At 42.9% G+C, this 25,004-nt stretch overlaps 1 protein-coding gene and 1 long non-coding RNA gene across 5 annotated transcripts in view; one reads left to right on the top strand and one right to left on the bottom strand.

The window, feature by feature from the left end:
• LOC143694770 (uncharacterized) overlaps positions 1 to 25,004 on the top strand; it is a 201,977-nt gene that overhangs the window by 110,655 nt on the left and 66,318 nt on the right. The gene's annotated exons all lie outside the window — the stretch shown is intronic.
• The window catches only part of PAX2 (paired box 2), an 83,137-nt gene that overhangs the window by 5,377 nt on the left and 52,756 nt on the right, over positions 1 to 25,004 (bottom strand). For 3 of the 4 annotated variants that reach the window (XM_054637215.2, XM_054637218.2, XM_054637216.2), the window contains exons 6-8: positions 19,796 to 19,971; positions 17,849 to 17,975; positions 2,705 to 2,806 (exon numbers count right to left, since the gene is read on the bottom strand). In XM_054637215.2, the coding sequence (XP_054493190.1) occupies positions 2,705 to 2,806; positions 17,849 to 17,975; positions 19,796 to 19,971 (405 nt within the window). The remainder of the gene's footprint in view (positions 1 to 2,704; positions 2,807 to 17,848; positions 17,976 to 19,795; positions 19,972 to 25,004) is intronic. The other variant, XM_054637217.2, reaches the window with a different exon arrangement.

Genomic DNA, 25,004 nt, shown 5'->3' with positions numbered 1-25,004 from the left:
ATGTTAGTGGCTTTCTTAAAGATACTTCCTGAGTAGTCATCTTGCTGGCTTCTTGTTTCCAGTGTAGTTAAAGCACTGGCTCCTGAACTTTCTTGGCCTGAGGGCACATAACAAACCATTGGCATCATTGTATGTGATTGTTCAAACTGGACTCCTAACAGGGGTTGCAAGTCAGCACAGAGGATTGATCTCAGGAGGCCTATATTCTGTGCAATCTGTGCTCAGGGAATCTTTACTAACACTATTTCTTGGCATCTGTATTTAAATCTTAATGGCTTAGTCTTCTAATACAGAAATGATGAGGCATGAAGTGAGCCTAGCAGGTGGCAGGTTCAGAAAAAATAAGGGATATAGTTTTCACAAAATATGTAGTTTATAGAACTTTTTGCAAAAGGTTTCTGTGCATGTTAAAGGCTTATATGGGCTCAGGAGACATTTCTTACATTTGTAGAGAGAAAACCTATCAAGGGTTTAATATTAAATAGAAAGAAGTCTGGCTTAAAATATTTCTTAGCTGCAACATGGAGGCTTGGAGATCTTTCAAGAAAGTATCAATACATGCTTGCTCTACTCTTACACCCTTCCTCATATTTCCCCTGTTGGCCCCTGACACAAAGTAGTGGCTGCAGAGATCTGCAGAGTGACCCATTAAAGGAAAATCTTCTGTTTCTTCCCAGGAAGCCTCTTTATCTCCATCTTGTTGGCTTCAGTCACACTAGAAAACAGGAAGAAAAGGGCTTCCTGGCTGGGTCTGACCAGTGGGGTATGACTGAAACAGCCAGAACCTGATGCTCTGTTGAAATATGCAGTAACTACTGCAGGATGCCCAAGCAGGCCACTGGAAAAACTCCCTCTGATTAAATGTTGACATCAGATTTAATGTGAAGATATCCATTTGACCAGAATAATTTTTTTAACTTTGAAGTATAACTTAACTTTTTTTTCTGTATAATTCTATTCATTTTCTTTTGGGGAATATTTCTGGGTTGCTTTTTTTTGGGGGACACTACTATCTTATATGCAGCCTCCACATCAAGGAGCTGAAATACCTTATTCTTGGTTAAGTGACCCCTGATATTAGTGGTCTTAAAAATTATGTCCCAATTTAGAAGTCAGTATCATCCTTGTAATGAGGACACTAAACTTACATAGCAATCACTGAACAGTTTCTATTCAAAGAGCCAGGTATTTTGATATTATTAATAATTTCTATATGCTGTGACCTCCTATAAGTTTTTACCATGAATGATCTAAATATTGTCAACTGAATTTACCTACTGTTACTGGGGGGAGTTGTGTGGGGGGTGTTAATTGACCTTATATTGTCTTAGTGCATGTCTGATTCTGGATAATGAATCCTTCCTGAATAATTTAGTGTAGGACATGCCCTAAAATTTGCCACCGGAATATGTTGCCCAGAGTAGTTGTGGATACCCAGTCCCTGAAAGTGTTTAAGGTCAGGCTGGATGGGGCTTTGCACATCCCTGTCCACCCATGACAGGGTGGTTGGAACTAGGTGACCTTTAAGGTCCCTTTCAACTCAGGCAGTTCTATGATTTGTCACTTTAAGATGTTAAGACTTTGACCTGAAAACATTTCCTAAGAGTTATATTTTCGCTGTCCTCACTGATGTTAATGTTCATTTAGCTATCTGTTCTGAGGTCTGGGTGAGAGTTAAGTTAGGCTTTCCACTTGTAAGGCCTGGCAAATCCTATGATAGTAATTTAAGAGCTTTCTGTCCTCAACTTGTTGCTGCTTCAGTTCTGGACTCATCTCTTCAGAAGCAGAGGCTGCAGAATGGCTGTGTACCTGCCCCTTAATCATCACAACTCACAACCATGGGCCATAAAAGCAGAAATCAGTGGCAGATGAGTTCTGAGTTCAGAGCTACCATGTCTGAGAAAAGAAAATCCTGCCTCTTCATTTATCTACTGGGGACAACTGTTATCAGAGGAGAGTGGGTAATAGAGCCTGAGGTAATGAACTCCTCAATTGTCCTAGAGTAAATGGTTCTCTCTTCTTCCAAAAGAGTGGGAGAATCCAAATGCTGAGATAAGGTATTTCTCCAAAGCATTGGGTATCAAAGAAAGGTTGTCTTTGGATGCAGGATTAGGTTGGTAATTTCCTGGATTGGAGGCACTATTTTACAAACAGGAGGTGGTTAAGTAGTTGGTTGCTAAGAGTGAATAGTTAGTTTCTCATGAAATGCTCTTAATAATTTCTGAGTTCTTAGTAAGTTTAGGCTGTATAGACAGTAGGTCTTCAAATACTGTAGGTATTAAATTGCCATTGATAATTTTCATCTTGATGGCCATGGATTTGGACAGAAGGTGAGTTGTCACCCTTAGTTAGTGGATAGGTGAGTATCTTGAGCCATGAGCAGTACATAATAATCTGCATGGGTCATTGGAAAATAATTACATTAGTTTATGAATACTAGGGTTAATTAATTACCAATTAATTGCCACAGGTTATAGCTAGCTAGCTGCCCATAACAGCAGTGAATCAGTTACTAGGGGGAAAGAGATACATTACAGAAAGGGTTGTTAGCTACATTGGTTGTAGGCTCCTGATGGTTTCTTTATGAAAAGAATAGCTCTTCATGTCAGCAAAGCAATGGCCAAGCCAGCTGTGAAAGCTCTCACAATGCTGGTAAGCGTTCAGACATGTGTGCACCATTACTGAGGGTTGGCAGCTGACTTACCAGGAACCATTCCTGCAAGAGTTGATGTTGGGTAGCTGCCTTGTCCAGTTGGGGGAACATGGGGTGGGTAGCCAGGCAAGGTGGTGCTTGCCATATCACGACCTGGAAAGGGAGAGAATCAGGACAGGTGATCAATACAGATAAGATCTTTCAATATTTATTTGGTATCATCTCTTGTCCCACTGTCACATGACTTGATAGGCAACTACTGCACAGCCTTCTCTTACATGAGTTCTGTCTGCCCACTGAAAATTTTGGGTGAAGATTGGGGCACTTTTGATCTCACACTGTAAGGATGGATGTAAAAACTTAGCTTTGATGAGGCTCAAAAGAATTTGGTTTGATTTTGGGTCTATTTTAACTAAATCAAAATGGCCTTGATCTGCACAGAGAGTGGCAGCATATTCATTGCCAGAGTAGCTGAGGTCCTGTCTATATGCAGTGGATGTGGTTCCAAACTGTGGTGATGTTGCTTTAGGGCATGATCAATGTGCAAGGCACTGGGAAGTGATCCAAGAGTTTTCTGTGCCTGTCTCTCTTCCCACCTTTGTAATTCACCTGCATATGGTTTTAGGCAAGTCACTTTACCTCTCTGTGCCTCTTTTTGTGCTGCAAACTCTTTGGTGCAAGAGCACACTTTTAGTACATTTGCACAGTGTTTAACATGAGACCAATAATGGTTGGACTCCTTCCAGGTGTTGGTGTACTATATGTAATAATAGGATCATGCAAATTAGTTTGAGTCTCACTTCATTTTTATCACAGGTACAAGTGTTTTTGTTTATAATACTTTAAGTTGTCATAACTTTTCATCACCAAAGAAGAGGGTGTGAGAGAGGGGTGTGGATTTGGTGTATGATTGTAGATTATTTTTCCTCTCTTAGGAAGTGCAGCTGGGGGTTTCTTGGTTGATGCCAGAGGCATTTCCTCATTTGGACTGGTTAGCCTGAAAATGGGCCAGCCAGAAGGGCATTTGCTGTTAGTGCTTATTGCATTTAAATGAACTAAAATAATCTCAGAAGCTGCTGGGAGTTTCAAGCCAAAGCAAAACAAAACAAACAAAGAAAAATAAAACAAAACAAAAAGCTAAATAAATTAAGATAATCTTTTCCCCACAGCTGCTGAGAGATTTACAGCTCAACCTCCAACACTGCCTACGGAGATGTCAGCCTGTTCCAGGCATCAAAAGCCTTTCACATTCCCTAGGTGAACTATAGCTCACCAAGAAGTTTGTGCTATTTGTTATTCTTTTGTTAAATTTTGTCTCTCCTGGCAAGAGTCTGATTCACCTTTAGGAGTGACAGGCTAAGTAAAGCCCATTAATACCACTGGAGTCACAGGAACCATGCTGGGATATGCCAATGAAAGAAGTATTTGGTTAGCTCTACTACCAGCAGAATGATAACTGATAAAAGCAGGCCCTGGAACAAGCATGAACCTTGGCTGGGGAATCAGAAATAATTAACAGTTACAAGGCAAAGCAAAAACTAATAAGCATGGAACATTAACCTGAAGGGAGGAAGTTTCTCTGGGATGAGGTAGGCTAAACCAGTGCCATTGCTTTCACAGTCTTGAGTAAGGATTACTGAGGTGATTTACTCAAGAAAACAGAAATGCAAGTTCATTCTTTCTTCCAGAAGAGGTTCCCTATCAGTGGCTGAAGGTCCTAGCATAGTTTATGTTCTCTTAGACAACTGCTGAGCCATTTTCCAGCCACTCCCCAATACTGATAAAAATAAATACATAATGTATCAGGGATTAATATTCTACATTCTTTTACTCTTTTATCACCATCATTCCTTTAGTGACTTGTAGCTGTATGTTAAACTGTATGAATAACAGCTAGTAGATGTAGTCATTTTTTTCTCACTTTGGTTTAAGGCAAGAAACTTTTATGCTTAAAAATCTTGTTCTTTTAGTTTCATTTATTGACTAACCTGAGAAATAACAAGTGATGAGTGAGAAAACAGTGTCACTGAAAAGTTAGAAATAACATTATCTAGCTGCAGGCAAAATTAATTCATTTTGACACTTTCATTCAGGTGGGATCACATATACACTCACTCTGCTACTTTATGTGTGCACATATGCCCCTGTGTTTTTATTCAGACATGAGCACACAGAGGTTGATGTTCAAAACTGAGCATGGAAAATTTGTTGGGAAGTGATCATTTACCAGAATCCCAGTCTTGGAAAAGAAGATAACAAACAAGTACTGTATCAGTAACATCAGTAAGACTCCCACAGGGAAACTCTTAAAATGCTGTTACATACAAACAGGCCCCTTCCATAACTTTCTCTCATTATAAACAGGTAGACAGGATTATTAAATTCTTGTACTGCAGGCTGTGGCAAAGCTAGCTCATAACATGCTTCCAACTACAGCCATTTTTCTTCCTGCAAGAACTTACTGAGTGAGGAACAGCACTTCAATCACTGTGACATTGTTTGCACTTTTGAACATTTTTGTTCCATGTCTAATTCCCTCTAAGAGTCTTAAGGCATATGCCTCTCAAGAGACACACAGTGCCTTCTAGGCTAGAAGATGGTCCTATATAACAGTATCCCCAGATATCTCTACTGTGGAGCCACTTCTTGGCTTAGGAAGTGCCCAGAACTCAGAGGCTCTTACTGGCTGCAGTAAGGTAGGACCAAGATGGTCTTATGAACACAAGCCTTCTTACTTGCTGTTTTCCTACATGGAGTTTTAGAGATGGAAATATCATGTGACAAGACAAAGGAAGGATATTAAGTCAAAAGAGAAAAATAATATAGGAACATGAAGAAGGCAGAAGTAAGAAATACGTTTCTTGAGTGTTAGGAAGAAGACATGTTTCTTGAGTATTAGTGTGGTCTGCACTAAGTCTTATCTTTTCTGAAAAAAGCCCAGATTACATTCTTTGAAAAATAGTCAGTGGTCACCCAAGATGACACCCACTATTTCACCCAAGTCACCCCTGAGATTCTGCAGCAATGTTGTTTCTGTCACCTTGCTCAGGAGTTTCCCTTAGTACCTACCTGAAACTTGACCTTCCTCCTCATCTTTCCCTCCTGCCTGCTGCTCATAAATGCTGCCATCTTCTGCAACCTATTTCTTCACCTCTGCTCTTCCCTAAAGGCCACCTGCTCTTCCCTTAAAGGCCACCTCAGCTCTGTATTCCTTTGGCTGTAAAACACAGTCTTTCACACATCCTTCCTGCTCTTGACATTCAGACATGATGCTGGATTTCTTAACTGCTTGGTCTGCTGTGTGAAGGCACCAGCTCACCCGAATCAGGTGACTCAAATACTGCTCCCATCATAGCTATGGTAGTGCTCACCAGCTGCCCGTGTCTATTTGACTTAGTAGCTGCAACCCATGCTGAACAACCCAGGCAGGCCTAGAGCTGGCTGGAATCTTCACGCTGCTGTCATCTGCCTTAGGTTAGCACACTGTATTCTGTGCCTGCAGTACTCAGGGACATTATGGCTATTGAGTCAACACAGGATTTTGCTGTATGAATGTTTCTATGCTAAGTCCCAAACTCAGTCCAATTGGGACACCCAGTCACTTCTAGGTAGTTACATCTTCTTTTCCCATTTTATTTTAACAAAGAAGGACAGGCATGAAAACTTTTTGATTCTTCATGGAGCTGAGAACATACACTGCAGATGCAGACCTGGAACATGGTTGCTCTGGTTCCCACTTGCACTCAAAGAGCTTGCAGCATTTACTAGGCTCCCCATCAGACGAAACTGAACCCCTTGCCTACAGCATCCCCGCTCAGTTTGTGGCCAAAGCCGGTTACCTGCTATCAGAGGCTGGCTGCTGGACTGCCCAAAGTGGGCACCATGATGAAGGAAGGCACTGTAGCAAGGCGTGGACGCATCGTCTGAAAGGGCCATGTGGAAGGGCTGAAGATCAGCCTGCCCAGAGCCGACCGGCGTGGTGGGGGTGAAAGGGGTGAGAGAGGCTCCATGAGGCTCTTGCTTTATACTGAGGGGAGAGGAGAGGTTTTCTGTGGTAGGGTAAGGGATGGACACAGACAGACAAAGGGAACAGGGGAAGGAAGAGGAGGGTGGGGAAGGGAGGAGAGGAAGAACAAAATGGGTAAATGAAAATGGAGTGGTTAAAATCTACAGGGAAATTAATTTTAAAACAAAAATAAAAATAAAAAGGCTAGGAGTAGATCAGAGGAGCCAGTGCTGAGACAACAGCAGTAAATGTGCCTGGGGGCTAGGCTCAGACTGCAGGAATGCCTCTGCAGAGCAGCAGGAGATGAGGGGAATGGAGTGCAGTGGCAGAGGGGAGGAATGGGAGGCAAGAAGAGAAGGAGGTGAGGGAGGGAACATGCAGGAGAGGGAGGACAGGAACAAGCATAGGATTGGGAAGAAGAATGCTCTGAAGCTTTTGTGCTCCCTTTCCTGCTGCTTCTTCCTGCTGGCCAAGGGCATATGAAGATGCTACACTTACACAGTTTGGGCCCAAGGAATTGCACCACTTTTTCTCTTCCAAGGTAACCTTCCTCAGGAGAGTAGCCTTGCTATAAGCATCTATTAAACAGATTGCTGGGTGTAATGGCCAAAGCTTCTCTACCCAAATTTCATAAAAGCTTGACAAAAATGGTATAGCTGGAGTTTGAGGTTAAAATACAAATGGGATTGTGCAATTAATAGGTGGATAGACAGATGGATCAATCAATTGATCTTGTTCACAGTGGCACATTTTGGAGATTTAACCATAAAAACAGTCAGGGCTGACTCTGATTGTTCCCAGAGTGTAGTTTTGCCAGATAGATACCTTGACAGAGAGACATAATGGAAGAGAGGAAATGTGGGGGATTTGTAAAAGATCTAATTTTCATTGTTGTTTGCATTGGGCCTCCATTTCTGGTCGATTGAGCTTTGTCACTGTTCCTAACTTGGCTGCCAAGTAGGATGTTTGGGAATTGGAGAACTCTGTGACCTAAAGCATGGGTACTCCAGAACACCCACTGCTGTTGGGTCAGCAGTAATAGAGTCCTGTATTTGGACACTTGAAAGCAAAGCATGGATGATGTGATCAGATCCAATCCAAATTATCTACCAAACTGTCCATCCTCAGGTTATCAAATTCAAGCCAATAAATGAAAGCCATCTCTCTGCTGTGATGGCAACTATTGCCAATGGCCTATGAAATAAGTTAGTTCTGGTGGTTTTGATTTATACAGAGAAATAGAAATGTGACATATAATTAGGACATAAATCTGACTTCATTAATGTAGAACTGGCTTAATTAACTTTGGGCACCTTGTTGTGAGGCTGTAGTGCTCACCTAGACAATAAAGGGCTGGGCAATTTCTCTCTGTGAATGCTGTTTACCCTGAGATATTTGTTTCCTAAAGATTTGCTACCTGGCAAAAATGATAGTTTGCCATCTGTGTTCTACTCCAAGTACTTCTAACATGGGTGGCCAGCAAAGGTCTCTCATCACCAAGATTTCTTTGCAGCAAAGACATAAGCTCATGTTTCAATTAGTTGGGAAGGATCAGTTCTGGCCAAGAGGGATACACTTCGTCCTCATTTAGTTTACCAAGTGAAGTCACTGGTATGCTAAGTGAGGATCATAATTTCTTTTCCCTTTTTGCTACAAAGCTCTGTTTGGCAAGGACCTTTTGTGGAGGATATGGGGAATGGAACTTGGAGTATGTGGATTTTGTTTTACAGTTAATTAAAGTCCCCAGAATAGGCAGCCCATCAGCACCCAGCTTCTGCCTTTTACAACCATACACTGTCCTACTTGTCCCACTAGTGAGCCTTCATGTGCCAGAGCCAGTCTCTGTAGATCAAGAACCCTCCCCAAGCTATTTTCCTCCTGCATCCTCTGTCCTCTGCAAGGCAAGGTATGCACAGATTTACTTTCAGACCAAAGAGGCAGAGTAACCACCAGCATTCTGGGAGTGCTTGAAGCCTTTATCCAAATAATGTTGATACAAGATAATTTGGATGACTAGACCTATCTGCAGGCAGAGGCCCAGAAGTTCCCTGGGCTTTCACAGGCTGTGAGTGAAGGGATATTTTTCAAGGAAGTCATTTGACAGTGATATGTAAATAAACTGGGGACACTTCAGTCCTGGGCATTTTCCATACTCCTATTTCAACTCTTTTTATTATACAAGAGACAGCAGGTGTGGGGAGCTGCTGAGGAGAAAAGGGCAGAGAATAAGGTGGACATGGAAGCGTGGGTGGGCAGAAGCAAGAGGTGCTATGGGCAGGGGTTAATCCTGTTTGCACAGCCCCCAGGCACGTTGGCTTTCCTAGTCCCTCCCCTGCTTTATTTCTCTTTTAAAGCATGGAATTTTCAGCTATAATCCTTCCTAAACCGCAGCATTTTTCAGGCGCTCTGTGTAAGTGAAACCATAATCTCTGGTAAAACAGACCGCTTAAGCTGCTGTAGCATTAGGCCAATCTGATCCAGCCCCTGGATTTCCGCTCTGCCCAGCCACCACAGAGAGGATTTCAGCCTGAAAGACTGTGTAAAGCCCTTGCAATGGGAATAACAGTGCTAGGCCTTGCCTTGCAAAGCTGGGAAGGGTTAAGGGACCAGGAGCTATTTGTCCCAATGTTGTGAGGCTGTTAAAACCCCTGTCAGACTCACAGCGGAGATGAGCCCAGCCCTCTCTTGAACACATCAAGGCTTATGAAGAAAAATTCCTCGCACCTTCCAGAGCCATTGCCACTTACTCAGTGTGTGGGGGGATAAAGAAGTAAACACTAACATGGCAAAGAGACTTGAACACAATAATGCTAAACACTCTTCTCTCTAATAGTGGAAAGGAGATGAGGATAAGGTCAGACAGCGAATGATTGCACAACCAAAACTGAGACTTATATGTGTCTATTTATCTGTCTATCTTTCCCTCTACACTCTGCAACTGCACAGACATAATTTATATCACATGTATCTTTACTGATGGATGGAATTTACCATTTTTTACTCTTTTGTTGTCCAACTCTCCACTGACTAAAAGCACCTGAATTCTGTCTCTGATATAACTCCTGCCACTGCTATGCTGGAATAATTGCCCCAGTAGTGAATTATAGCTCCAAAGCATGTCACTGTATATGAAATCAATTGATTGATCTATCTATCCACCTGTGAATGGCACAGTCTCATTTTTCATTTTAACCACCTCAAACTTCAGCTGCATCTTTTATGTTTTCCATTTTGATTTTCTCCATTCTCTAATTCTTTCATATTTGTGATGGAGAACTTGCCTCTGCCTATCCCAAGTCCCACTACTGCCAGCAAGCTGTAGAGCAGTGCAATTTTCGCTTGTCTATGTTTTGTTGGGAGTGTTTCTTAGTAAGACTCTTTAAGTGAATCCCAAGGTATATCTTTCTCTTAGGGCTGGAATACCAACCTGAAATCAAATGGGAGGAGAGTGGAGGGGAATGAGTTTGCAACCCATTTCCAAATCAGCAGAAATCTATTCCTGCCCCAGTCTCCTTTACTCTTCTAAAAGGTGAACAATATCCTTGTTTATAGGTGGCAAAAAAAATATCACCCACTGTCATGGTGGGGGAAACTTGAAAGTCATCTGGGTGGGGATATAGCTGGAAACATAGCAGAGGACAACATTTTGTGAATCACCTACTCCTCTCTTTCTGACTGTATTTTCTGAGTTATGGTTGTTTTTATTCCATTCTAGCCCTCTCCTCTGTTATTTTGGCGGAGAGCAAGAACTGGTGATCTCTAGCCTAAATTCCTACTGTGAATGAAGGGATTTTGGCCAGACAGAGTGAGAGGAAGATTCACAGCTTTGGGTTCCTATGGAGACTCATCTCAGCTTTTATCATGCTCTCTCCTGCTGAAGGGAAGGGAAGTGGGGTGGGGGTTGGTTGCAGGACTACATAAGCTGCTTGTTTTTCATTGCTGTTTTCTTGGAGCATAAGCTATCTGCATCCAGTGCTCCTTTTCTTTATAGTACACAAAGAATACCAAGATGGCACATCCATGCATGAGAGAATGGCTCACATACCCACTCAACCCTGCTTACCATCTTGACATTGTTTCCTGTTCTTTGTCTTTTCCTGAGGTCTCTATCATATATTTGTATGACCCCAGTGCCCCACCCTTTACAACACATATCCTTACAGCATTGCTTAGGGATCACTCTTTTATCTGTGAGGAACTGAGCCTAGAGAAGAATACTCAAGTTTGTGTAGGGGCCCTGTGCCAAAGCTGAATCTTATCTCAGGTGTTTTGAATTCTATACTTGCACCCACCTCTGAAACATCTTTTTCTGTATTTGTGTTCTCTATTCCTTAGAAAAGTTTCATTGTGGTAAACAGAATGGGACTGGGTCCTTAGAACTCATAGACTGGTGAGTTTACACTATAGGCAGTGGAGTTACATCACTTTCTCCCTTGTGGCGATCTTGCCTCAAATTCCAAAAGCCATACAAAAGACCAGACAGGACTCACACAGCATACTGTTCCTTTTGCTTACTGTCATATCAGAATAGCCACTTTTTCTATTCTTAGTGTCCTAGGTTTTCTGTTGTGAGAGCATTTTTCAAGTTGCACATGAAATAAATACCGTCCTGTGTTTTTTCTCTTCTCTGATCATAACAGACCCTTGCTGGAAGTCCTATGATTAATCTGCTTCTCATTATACCTTTCTTGTCTTCCTACTGACTGGAGAGTGTACCTTGTGTGTTCAGGTTTTTTTTTCTGTTTGTGCACACATTCACCCATGTTCTTAACAACCTTGGGCTGCTTTCCCCTAAGAGTCAACACTGTTGTGACATCACATCCCATGTCGAATTTTGTACTGTATTTTCTGTATTTTTTCATTAAACTGAATATTATAAATCTAGATTTTATGTCTGGTCTGATCTGCTCAACTGCTGCTTTCTAAGTAAACTGACATGCTAACTCTGTATATTACTTTGAAGAGAAAATTTTATACCCTTCATATAGAGTAAAACATGGAGCTTCCAGTAGACCTGTGATCTGGACTTACTCTTTGAAGCTACTTGAATCCTAATCACTTGGGAACTCTACTGGAGCCTATTTCATGTGGCTGTCAGTACATTTGTTTAAAGATGGAGCTGAAGAGGAAAGATATGCTTTGAAGTCCTGGGTGGAGGGGAGAAAGATATGCATGCAACTTGTGCACTTGACAAACAGAGAAGTTCAGTGGAGTTTATATTGTCACCTTTCTTGAGTCGCAGCCCATTGGATTTGGCAAGTTCTACCTGTCTTGAAATGTAGCACGTGCTTATTCCTTGCTGTTTTGTGCCTTGAGTGTTGCCTCTTAAAAAAAATGCTTTTGAAATATATACTGGGCAATGCAAAACCTGTTAGTTTTTCATGCAGTCCTCATTTTAGGTAACTCCAAGATTCCATCATAATGGTATTTTACTGATCACAAGATAGGATAGATCTTCCTTGGTAGCCCATAGCAGTGGTAAACTTAAAAAGATGGGACAAAGATTACTCTAAGCTCTCAATTTCTCTGAAAGACTGCAGTGGGCAATTTTGGTTGTACAAAAAGTGGGCCTGATTGAATCCAGTACAGTTGACGGACACCAAAAGTTATTAATGTCTGCTTAACTCAGGTATAAAGCAGTCTTTGCTACACTGGGCAAATGTATACATCGCAAGAATTTTTATCAAAGTCGTACTCATTGGATCCTTCATTTAACCTCAGAAGAAAAGGCAAAACTTAAACTGCTGGAAAGACAATATAATACAATTATTTTCTCTAAAAAAGTCCCCTTTTGTCCAGCAGCATAGAGTGTGGCAGCCTGCAATGCTGCCTCTTGCTGAAGAAAATTGGACTGGGAATGCCAATTCACTGCTATTGTCATTATATGACATTATTTTCACTCACTGCTATTGTCCACTTAAATGCTAATTTAAGGAAAGCAAAGATTTTATTTCTTTTAGGCCCATCCATTTCTGTGTTCTTCAGTTGAATATGCCTTTAAAGCCCACCAGCTGCTTTTTTCAGCGTCATAAAGTTACTGTCAGTGAAAATTCCACTGAATGCATATAAATAGTTTATGTGATTCCTTCCTCTTCATCCCTGTTCCTGTCTGTTTCAGGGATCATTCATATGACCATCTATCACTCTCAGCCATTTGGTCCCAGAGAAGAACAGTAACACCTTTTGCTTTTACAAATTCCTTGACTAGATAAGAAGATGCTATCTCTTCTTAAAGAGGGGAAACGGTTGATTAAACTTGGAGGTCCTGTGGACTTCTGCTTTGGCCAGTTCCTCATCTTCAATATGAGAGGCTTGCTCACAGAAAATACTACCTTCATTTTAGTGAGGCAGGGTAGTAACAACCTTGTAGCAGATGCATGATTGATTATCGTATTCCATTTTCAGGGCATTGGAGCGCCCAGAGCTGTGCCAAGAGGCTGTTTGAGTGCTGCTGACTGCCGCCCTGCTGCTGGGCTGCTGGGTGGGGTCAGTGTGTGGGATCTGCCTTCACCAAAGCCAACTGGGGCCCCCCAGTCTGTTTAGCAGTTTGCTAAACAGATTTTTAAAAGTCAGATGAGTCAAGCCCTGACCAGGGCCATTGCTTGCTGGTATCAGAGGCTAAAGTAGACTGGAGTAAGGCAGGAATTTTTCACCAGTACAAACAAGCAAAAGGAGAAGGAAATACTTCCCCTATCACTGTAACGTTATAAGTACAACTGAATGTAATGGTCAGTTTTAGTCATGATTTAAAACAGCAAGGTGGATCAACTTGTTTTACATTTCCACTGTGAGGCTGTTTACTACAAGATTGAATTTTATGGGAGGTAACAAATATTTTGACAAATACAAAATTCACCCTAAACATAGTTATTTCAGTTTTTGCTAAGTAGATGAACTGCATCATGTGCACATTTATTTAAGCAATTATGTTGTTTAATATAATTTGTCTTCACATATTATTACATGGCAAAATAGTGAACGATGAGTCCATATTATTATTTTATTAGATTATTAACTTTTTACTTGTTATCTGTGTCAAGTTATATTTGGATGGAAATTAGAATTAAATTAAAACCAGTATTTGTAATTATTCATGCTAATTAAATAAAATGACCATAAGTTCCCTGACTTCCTAAATATATTAGAACAGAAAAAGCAAGCTTTTCTAAGCAGGTTTTGCATTAAAAAAATGTTTATTAACTGGAGGGAAGGATAGCTATAAGGAGGAATTTGGATTGGTTTAAGAACCCTATTTTAAAAATAATAGATTTCATTCTTTCCTACCAACTCTAATTCACTTACTTTGAGGAAAAGAAATGTTCCTGCTTTTTCAAACCTGAGTTTTGTTTCTTCACTGTAAATGACCAGATATTAAATTGAACAAAATTCTCTTTGGTTCACTCGCTAATCTGAAATTAAGGAAATAACATCTGTGGGAAGCTAAAGTTCTCAAAGGATTGTTTAGCATTTCAGAAAATCTTTCCAAGTGTCTAGCCAGTGATTTCCCCATGATTAGCATCACTGCTTTCCTGAAAATCAGATTCTGTTTGAATACTGCTTTATGTCTTTCAGGTATAGCAAGTATCCTTTTTTGTCAGTAATTCCAACATTTTTTGCATACATTCATGTCTGAATTAAAAAATAAACTGAAAAAACCCTGATTGTATGCCAGAGAGGGGAGGTCTGGAGGAAGGTAAAATCCATGAACTTTTTTCTCTCTCTGAATCTTCACAAGGCAGTTGAAAATTTCTGCATTGTCTGTTCCATATGAAGGACAGCAGGGTAGGTTTCCTAGCCTAGTGTCCAGCAAGTCACTGTGACAACTCATTCATGGACATTCCTTGAACACACTTAATAGGGAGTGGTAACGATGACCTTTTTGCTCCATAGTAAAAAAAAAAAAATGGTTTTGTTTAATTGCTTTCAGAGATTTGAGTAATAAATGAGCCATCTAAGATGTGTTAGTAGAATAATTGTCTAAAAGGGAGTGTTTGATATTGGCCATACTAGGCAAGGCTGGGCTGTACACAGCTGTGGTGCTAAGCTGTGTCTTCGAATAGATACCCAGGACTTTGGGGAGGGCCTTCTGGCCAATTGAAGAGGTGGCTGCCTGTTTCGCAGCATTTCCAGCTCTTCAGTTCCAAGAAGCTCCCTGACAGATAAAGGAACTTCAGCAACACCATTCCTTAACTATCTCACTACATTTCAAGATTTTAGGTAGCTACAGATTGTTGAGGGTTTGATGGCTTTTGGAGGGGTGAGGTCCCAGAATGGTGTGAGCTGAAAGAGCTTGCTGAGGACAGTTAGTCATAAACCAGAAAGAAGGACTTTCTCTGAAGTCTTCAGAAAGGAAGACTTTCTGAAGACTGTATGATCTGGTGTCATACAGCTATGGTTTGGAAAGACCTAGTACTATATTTTTCCGTCTGGGAAGACTAAGCTGGGGAGACTTGCCTGTAGACTGAAGCTCTAAATCTCACATTGTGAAGTGACTCCACACAGAATTTGTACCCTGATTGAGTAGGTTTGTTTCACATTTGTGTCAGGTATCACCTGCATTCACAGACTGCCCTGGACATTTTGTGAGGCATTTCAAGGATGATACCATAGCAGCAAAAGAGGCACCCAGCAGTTCAATACTCACTAATACTCCAATATCCCTTCCTGGGATCAGGAGCTGGGTGATACCAAAGATATCTGCATGACTCTTCCTTAATTTCCTAGCTGGGGTAGACCAGGAGGCAGGACTGAGTTCCTCACATCTCTGGTCCTTCCTGAAAGCATTGCCCAGCCCCATAGCAAACATATCATGAATCATTCATCTTTAATAGATTATGCAAATTGAGAACATCAGATCGATGAAGATCAATACCTGCAACCATTTAATTGCCAGCAAAAACATTTTAAGAATGAGCATTATCTGAAGTCCTTTCTTGGGTAATGGCACCATTAATCCAAACATTGGATCCTGGCCTAAGTGTACAGGAAAAATTCTCCGCCCCTCTTCCCCTGATGCCTTTCAGGTTGTTGAGGGGCTTTTTCTTCCCCTTTTCATTTCCAGTTTCTGAGTTTCTCCATCATTACCACCAGTGAACAGCTCCCAGTGCTAATAGTTCTGCTTTTGTTACTCTGCACTGATTGAAATGTCGCATACAGATTGAGATGTTAGTGCTAAGTTGCCACCTGGGAATGTCAAGCTGGGTCTGAAATGAACTTTTCTCACTCTTGGATCCAGATGGATCAGATGGGGATGTTCTCAAGCTGAGCTGGGAGTGTGGCAGGGAACAGAGTAGGGGTAGCACAGGGTGGGAGGGACATGAAGAAAGATTTTTCCTCAGCCTATAGTCTCGTCTGTGAGACCAAATCTGTCTCATGCTGTGCCCTTGTGAGAGTCATGTCCAAGGCTTGTTTAGTGTCCCAGCCTTCAGGAAGCCTCCTCTCACATTGACAAGCTAGAATGCACCATCTTCAGTTAGGCAAAAGGACTAAAAAGAACTATTTTCATGGCTTCTTTGAATCTTAAACTCTGATTGTAGACACATCACCTTTACATTTAGCTGTGGGGATTTGCCTCGCTCTCCTACTGGCTTTGCCCCTCAAGGACCAGAAGATATTTCCTGTAAGAGATGAGAATCTGCTAAACAGTAGATGAACGACAGCTGAGTTTTGCAAATACAAAGAAAGGTAGAACACTTTTGCCAAAGCTAAGCCATTTTTTTTCTGGTTGGCTAAGAGACTGCATGTCTACAAGGATTCTGAATCAAGCCTGATAGCTGTAAAAGCCATGAAAAGGTCTGGGATGTCATACTTTCTAGACATTTCCTGAATAATATAGTTAATCTCCCATGATCTCCATGAGATTTTGCAGACACGCTGGATGTCCTCTGTGTTTGAGTTAACTGTTACTAATCCTGCCTGGTCCCAAAGTTCTTGGTAGCCAGAAGTTGCATACAACAATATGCCTTTGCTCAACGTTTGCTGAACAAGCAGTGACTGCCTGCCTCAGCCATGAGCTGCCCTGACATCAGGAGCTATTGGCTGGGGCTTCTGCAAGAAAAAATTGAGATACATACTCAAATGCTCTTGATTCTGTGCCATCAGAGGACAACTTTTTGGTCAAGGGACAAGAAGCTTCTTCCCTTACTAACAGGACTTTGACCTTTGTCATGAGTTGTTTCTCAACTTCTGCCATGAGGTTTCTAGAGGGGCTACAAAAGTTGTCAAGAAAGGGGAATATTCCAAACAGGGGCAAGTCACTTGAGCCTTGCAGCCACTTTAATTACCCAGGAGGAGATGTGCAAGTGTGGTAGCTGTAAAAGGAAAAGGAGAGGCAGCCACCAATGGCAACCAAGGCCTCAAGAAGAAGGGCTGTGACACCAGAATATTTCCTTACGGCTCTAGACACACGCAGGACAGGCAGCCTACACCAGTATCAGGACAGTGTGGGAGTGACCTGTGGCCTCAGGCCAAACTGTACCACTCAGGTTCTGCATGTGCTACCAGCAAAAAGGAAGTTTCAGTGAAGCATCTGCTACAGGAGTTGCCTCCTATTTCTCTGCATCCTGATTTGTCTGCTTTCATGTGCTTGCTCACAGTTTCTACTCTCCCAGACACACTTGAGTTTAAGGTGCCCACACATGAGGAAAGGCTGTGAACAAATTTTTTTGCCAGCTTTCCTAAGAGACTCATGGTCTTAAGGAGGAGGGAGTTGAGCAGTTGCAGTTCAGCAGATCTCAGTTTTTAATTTGCAAATGCCCCTTCCAAATGCCAGGGCTGAATAAAACTTAAGCTATTATTTCTCCAAAAGAAAACCAAGTGGAGATCATAGGTAAGCCATGACCCCGTTGTTCTCAGATACAAAGGAAAAAAATCACAGTGCATATTTGGACATATTTGTTCTCCACCAACATCCCAACCTTAAGCCCCATCTGGGCACACAAGTTTGTGATTCACATCTGGGTTTGCCTATCGTTGAGTCACACCTGGACACATCTAAATGTACCCAAAACTGCCAACACTCTGAATTATAAACTTATAAACTTATCCACCCTTATGTTCTCCACAGTCTTTCTGTCTCTTTCCTTGTTTGCCACAGAGGGGTATCTTGCATTAGCAGAAAAAGCAGAAGCTAATGGTGATGAGGGAAATAAATAAAAAGCTTGGTTCTGCTGTTTGGTCAGGCAGCTTACCGGTCACCACAGGGTACGTCTGGGGTCCTGACACATTTGTCCCCAGGTCTGGGTTAGCAGAGGTGGATAGACTTGATTTGACTTCATCGAGACCAGGGGTCAGAGCTGGGAGGGAGTACTCATTACCCTGGGGAAGAGAGGAGAAAGACAGCTCGCTATTGATGTGATGGGAGAAAGGGAAGGGTGTACAGATGGGGGGGAGGAAGAGGAGAGATGCAAACCCTTGCACAGATGGAAGAGGAGGAGGAGGAGGAAATGGAAAAGATAAAGTGACAAGAAGGTTGAGGGGGATGAGGAGGGGGTATCCTAGGATGGACTATCCCACCTGCCTGCTTGATGCTGTGAAGGGGAAGAGAGGTGAGGGATCTGGCCTGTTATCTGTGGTATGGCTGAACCCTCATTTGATGCTGTGGGGATGGGGATGGCTGTCTGTGCCAGCTCACGGGAAAAGAAAGGGGAAATCCACATCCCCTCCTCTTGGCTGAGTGGAGATGGGAGGTGTTTGCCCTGGTGACAAGGACAGCTGGGGCATAGGACTACAATGACATGACTAGGACAGGCAGGCTGTAGGAAGCAGCCAGTGTTGGCGCACTGGCGCCAGGGTCTCTGCCTGGGTCGCCTGTCTCCCCTCCGCTGTTACCTCTGTCCTAGCTTTTTAAAAACAAAGAAGCCTCATCCCCTGCCTCTGTCACTCTGTGCATTGGGGTATGAAATTGGGGAGGGGGGAGCCACATGGCTAACAGAAGGGTGGGAGGGGGAGAGCCATTGAATCTGAAAGGGTGTCCTGTCCGAAAGGCTCCGGTAATTGCCTTTTTATTGTGGCAGCCTCCAGACCAGACGCGGGAGCTGGAGAAACCAGGAAGGCTACAAAACAGCAGGAAAAGTTGCTCTGATTAATATTACGTTAAATTAAAACTGATTTTCTGCTCTTTCTCCTCTGGTTTTTTCCATACACTTCCCCAGCCCCCTCCCCACATCTTCCCCTCCTCCAGCAGGTTCCACGCGTGCTGCCCCCTCCCCGCCCCTGTCCCTGCTTGGCTAGGACTGCCTAGTCATTTCCAATTCCTTCTTGTATTGATCTTCCTGTAGAAATCAGTTTTGTAATTAGCTGCAAATTAGGCCTTCTACTGGGGGTGAGCCTGCCCCCTGATTTATCACCAGAGTAATTCGCTGTGATCGGAGAGAAATTAAAATGAACTCAATTAGGCTTTGGATTTGCTTTATGGGCCCTGCTCAGAGTTTCAGGGGGAAAAATGACTGTGCTGGTGCTTAATAGTCTAATGAAAGTAAATAAAGGTTATTCATTGTAATAAACCCAGGGACTCTGGGATGAAGGGAGTCCACAGCCAACCTCTCCTTCTCTTCCTTTGTTGGTTTATGGCTTGGGGCGGTTTAAAAAGACTTTTGATTTTCATTTTATTAAGACAAACAGCTTTTGGGATAAAAGGCTGGGAGAGTGGGGGAGTAAAGAAAAGGTGGCAGAGCTGCAGAAGTGTGGAAAACTATGTTTGAGATAGGAGCTGAGTGTCAGCTTTGGGCCATGAAGGAAAATTATCCATTTAAACCCAACCCTGTGGCTTGCTGGTCACCAGTGTGATCTCAGGGTGCAGAAGTTTCTATGCAGTGCTGTCTGCCAGTGAACATAGATGGGGGGTAGGCATGTTCATGGCAAGCTACAGACAGGTCTGTGTGCAGAGGGAAAAGTGGTCATGGGGACATAGGGAGAGCACAGTGTGCATATTTATGGCAAGTTTACCAGAGGAGATAAAGCTTGTGTATAAGCACAGTGATACAGTTATGAATAGACAGGGCTGTAAAAGGTATGTGCAATAACAGGTCAGCATCATAACAAGGGACAGAGAGGAGGAGAGGGATTTTGGTGAGGGAATCTCCCTGCCATCATCCTCGCAGTGCCTGTGGGTTCCCATTACCAGGCCAGGCCCTCACCTGCTCAGATTTGATGTGCTCTGATGTTTGAAAGACGTCAGGGTAAGAAGGACGCTCAAAAACTCGATCTAAAGCTTCCAGCTGCTGCTGGGTGAAAGTGTCGCCACGAAGGTGCTTCCGCAAACTGTCCACGCTGCTCTGGGAATCTCCATTGGGAACTGAGCCCTCGGATACATCTGCAGGGCACAGACAGAGAAAACAGGGAGTTAGCACCACCCTGGCTTGGATTGGTAATGGATGCAGGACAAGGACAGAGCAGGAAAGAGGGAGGCTCTGTGCCTCCACCCAGGTAGCTGTGCCACTCCTGAGGGAAGAGGAGGCTACAGGGGTCCAAGAGGAGCCCCCTTCTCTCTGATGGAATGGCCAGGCTGCTCCACTGGGTTCTGTGGGATTCTCCTGCCCAGGATGAGTGAGGCTGTGGAGAATGGCGCTTAGCTCAGAGATGAGTTTCGGTTCCGCTGATTTTCAGTGTTAAAAATTGCCAAATCTCCACTGCCGAGCATAAAATGGGAGCAAAGCACAGCGATTAGCATCGCTAGAAGACCACTGGAGAGGCAGTTCACAGAGAAACAAGAGTGCTGAGGATGGGCTGTAGTGGAGAGAACTGAGGGAGCCTGCAATGGGAAAACGGCTCTCTTACAGTTTGGAGGGGAGACAGTCTCTGTTGTATCTCCCCAGTCCTATGAGCTGCTATCACTGTTCTAATTTCATCTGATCGTATCATAGATAAACCTTTCATTCCCCTTAGATAACAGGGAAATCTGGTTTCTGACTCCATGTTTCACCAAAGACAAATCTCTCCCTGCGGGGCAGCTGTCCCATCCAACATATGTTGGTTTCTGTCCCATTCACCTATGTGTAGCTTGTGATTTATCATGACCCATATCTCTGTTATAAAACTCCCTCCAAAATGAGATGAATCTTTGTCTCTGCCAGTCTCCCTTCTTATCCAAAATGAATTATTGTATTACAAAACCTAGGTGGGAATTACAAAATTCCCACCTGCTCAGGGGGATTCAGCCTTTCTTGTATTACTTTGTTCTTACTAGGAATATAGCTGCCTTCTGGTAGAAGCTTCCCTGGAAGTGCATCTCTGTCCCTACAACAGCCCTCTGACACAGTCCAATCTCACAGCAGTGCTTCCTGCCATGCTCCAGGATGTCTCTCTTTCTGTTGTGCCATCCCATGTCTCTTACATCATCCCACTCATCCCCTCTGCTGTGGGTCCGTTATAAATGCCCTACCCCATCCAAAGTGATTTTTTTCCTGTGATAAACCATCTGATCACCTATCTGGGTTTGGTTTGGTTTTTTCCCTCTGTTATCCCCCAACTCAAATGAGGTGCATTTTTCTCTGTTATAACCCCTTTTTATCTAGAGTAAGTCTCCTGCTATTAGCATCTGTCATATCCAAGGTGAGTCTGTCTGTTATAACCTCCTGTCCCAGCTGAAGTGAATCTTCCTCTGTCATAATCCCTCATCTCATCTAAGGCAAGTCTTCTCATTATAATCTCCTCCAACTGTGCTGAGTATCTTTCTGCTGTCACATCTCAGCTTAACTTTGGCAATAATCTCTCCTTCATCCATGCTGATATACCTCCATACTCTCCATGCTGAATCCTTACCTACTGTGCTTCATCAGACACAAGTCTGCCTGCCTTATCACCCTGAGTAACCTAAGATCAGGTTCTCCTTCTTGTGCTGCAATTATCTTCCTGGTTTTTCACTAATATGCCTCATACTTAAGCCTTTCTTGGTGGCCTCCAGTCTGTGAATCTCAGAAATCTGCTGTCAGGAAATTGGGCGAGGGTTCTATATAGACCTTTTCCTTCCCCCATGCAATCATGAGGTGCTCATGGACACATGATGCTCCCAGGATCCTGGAGTGACATTCACTGCGCAGCATCCAGAACAATACCATTCTGCTGCTTCCTCTTTTAGCTCATGGATAGTGCCAAGATGGTATTTTCCTGGCACAGTTAATGCCCAACTGGTGGCCCAGAGTTATGACTGAGCCTGCTGCCTTCTGGCTATGAGATATATCCGTTTATAGGTGATTATACGATATGATATAATCAATAGTACATTATATACAGTAGCGTAGTACAGTACCACTCACAAGACCATAGAAAATATTACATATTGATTTGTCCCTGCCAGCAGCCTTCCCTCAAGCAGCCTCTTCTCTCTTTCTTTTCTACCCCAAGCCAGAGCAAGGCTGTTTACTGGCACTGATCCCTGGAGTTTTCTCCTCTCCCCAGGCTTATTTGCTCAAGAGAAAGTTAAAAATTTCCTGAAATCTGGAGTTCATGACAGATTTGACTAAGAAAACAAAGCAAGGATTAGGCTTGGTGGACTGCACACTGTGTGGGTCAGTACGGTTTTCATGTTTTATATGACACTGGGCTGTTTCTGCAGGTGCTGAATTTCAGGAGGACTAGAACTCTGGTCTTCCCTGCAGAAAGCTAGCACAGAACTCCTGGGTCCAGACTCAGGAAAAAAAAATGTTTCTGTATCAGCCTCAACCTGTCTGCAGCCTGTGAAGCTGTTTGTCTTTGAGGATTTTTCCACATGTCAGTCAGTGTGTATGATTGTACACACCATGACACTAATACACATGAGTATTTTTGCAGTAGATAATTATTCTGTTATTCTTTAGATTCTGCATCACAGTACATACTTGACCAGGCATTTGTCTGTGGCTGCTGGTTTTGGCTATACCTGATTTTCAAGGTTGGCAGCCTTAAACTCCACATGGTGTTTGGTGTGAGTGGACTGATGCACAGTAAAACTTTCGCTGATTGTCATTAAACTAGGTTTTACCCTTAGTGAGTTGCCCTGAGTGGTTACACAGATTTGTGCACACATGCACAGGTATTTGCAATTCTGTCTGCCTTCAGAGCCCTGTGCACATGTGTCTCCTGCATGTGCACAGGCCATACCTTTGTGTGAAGAAGCTGAAATCACAGCTTTCCTGAGTCGCTGTAAGAGTCTCTTTTCCTTCATTTATTCAGGGGCCCTTCAGATCTTGACAAATCTGTCACTCTAAATTTGCGGGAGATTATGGTGCTCTCTGCCTAGCACGGAGAGAGGTGATATATGATATCTGCTGCCCCTATTGATTGCCTGATCTGGTGGCAGAGGGCTGGCGAAATGAACTTGAAATGAACATCATGCCTCAACTCATTGTGCGTATAATACACTACTTAATCCCACATTTTTGAGCCGCTATGGAATTCAATTGATCAATCATGTCCCTCTGATAGTACTGTTTTAGGGGTTATTGCTGCTCTGCTCACTGACCTTTCTATTTATTTATTTATTTATGTCAGAGTGTGTGTGTGTGCATGTGCACACATAAGCGTGTATGTGTATTTGGGAAACCCAGGACCAGCTGATGAGAGAGCATCTGTACAGTCTACAGGAAATGAAAGAGAAGGATGAAGAAAGGAGAAGGGTAAAGAATGGGGTTAAATAAGAAATAAGAATGATCAAAGCAAGCAAATGGATAGAGAGGGGTACAAAAGTTGTAAGGCAAAAGACAATGCTTTAGTTTAGGTTGAAATTCCTGGAGGGGAGAGGGATGAAGGAGGGGGATGGGCCACTCTGCCCTAGCCTATGCTTTAAAATCTGCAAAATCAGATTTTAGGAATCTCAAAGGAAACTTTGACAGAGGCCTGCAGGGTACCTCGATGCCGATCTTGTCTAAACAACTTGCAGTAGGATTTGGCTTAGTAACGGTAGAATGCATGAATCCCAAACTTCACAGAACAATTATATGAATTGTGCATATTTATTTTACTTTTGAAGCAGAGAAGGTTTCACAGAGGTGATCCTGAAAGACAGATTTCTATGTCTTGTGTTGCTAAAGCTGAGACATTCACAGTCACAGATCATTTTATTTTCTTCAAAACCAAATGATTGTAAGTCCCCTGTGTTTGTCTTCTGGTGTCAAAACCTGCAGAGGATGTGTTTTCATTTTTTCCTTGAAACTGCAAGGGCCAGACACTTATATCTGATTTTAGATCAAAGTTGAATTCTCATCTAAGGGTATGACTCTGTAAGCTGGACTATCAGGAGAAGCCTCAAATAGTGTAAGACACAAAGTATGAGAGCTGACAGCCATGTGGGTGTGAGCAAAGGTGGCAGAAAAGACCAGAGAGGACTTTGGAGAAGAGATGGAGTCCATCAGAGGGCTGAAGGTGCTTGTGAAGAAAGGGCCTAGGGGGAAAATCTGATTTGGGAAAGTCTATCAGATCCCAGGAGGAATGGCACTGTGGTGGGCAACAGTCACTTCAGCTGATGAAGAACAATGCTAAAAGCTTATAGGACAGGTATTTGCCAAGAAAGCAGATATTGGAAGGGGTCCTGTTTAAAGGAGTAAAGGAGGACTTCAGCTGCAGGATGAGTCTGAGGATGCCACGTGGGTAACTGTGGTAACTGTACCCAATAGGAAGCAGCATCATCACCTTTCCCAGTTCCCTTTTAGTGGAAGGGAAACCTCTCTTTTAAATCATAAGAATCTTAACAAACTGCTTGAGAGTCAAACCATGGCCTCAATCACTGTGTCCCTCACAAAGGCACACATTGCTGTCAGTATGATCAGGTCTTGCACATGTGACAGGAAATATCTCTCCTCCAAGGGACAGCCAAGGGAGTACATACAGCAAATGTTTAGAGTAAACCCTCAACACAAGACACAGAAATGCTCCACGGGTGTTACAGAGCTATTCTGACAGATAACAAGGAAATGCTGTGCCAAAGAACAACAGAACAACCTTGACTACATCTGACACAGGGAATATGCCCATTAAATAATTCCAAAACAAAGAGACATTCTCAGGTCTGGAAGCCACAAAAACACCAAAATGTACAAGTAGCGCAAAGTAACATAATTCATTTCTTCCCTGGTTACAAGTGACAGACAGAACTCTTGCTCAGGGTGGGACAAGACCATCTCAACAAATAACTCAGAAGTATTGCTGACATAGGGAGATCTTTATGGTACAGATACATCTAAGAAGGTCATGAGAAGCTGTGCAGCTACCACACAAACATGGTGATACTGCTCTCTTTTAGGGAAGGGGCTGTTACTATCCCTATGACGTCTGCTTGCAGTGCCATGGGACCCTGATCTCAGCTGGGCCCTTGCAGCTCTACCAATAAAAATCACAGTCATAACAAAAGCGAATGTGACTGGCATAAGAACT

This window comes from Agelaius phoeniceus, chromosome 9, assembly GCF_051311805.1.
Source record: "Agelaius phoeniceus isolate bAgePho1 chromosome 9, bAgePho1.hap1, whole genome shotgun sequence".
NCBI classification, from domain to species: domain Eukaryota; kingdom Metazoa; phylum Chordata; class Aves; order Passeriformes; family Icteridae; genus Agelaius; species Agelaius phoeniceus.
The sequence above is the reverse complement of the archived record's forward strand: the minus strand, read 5'-3'. Positions and strand labels throughout refer to the sequence as shown.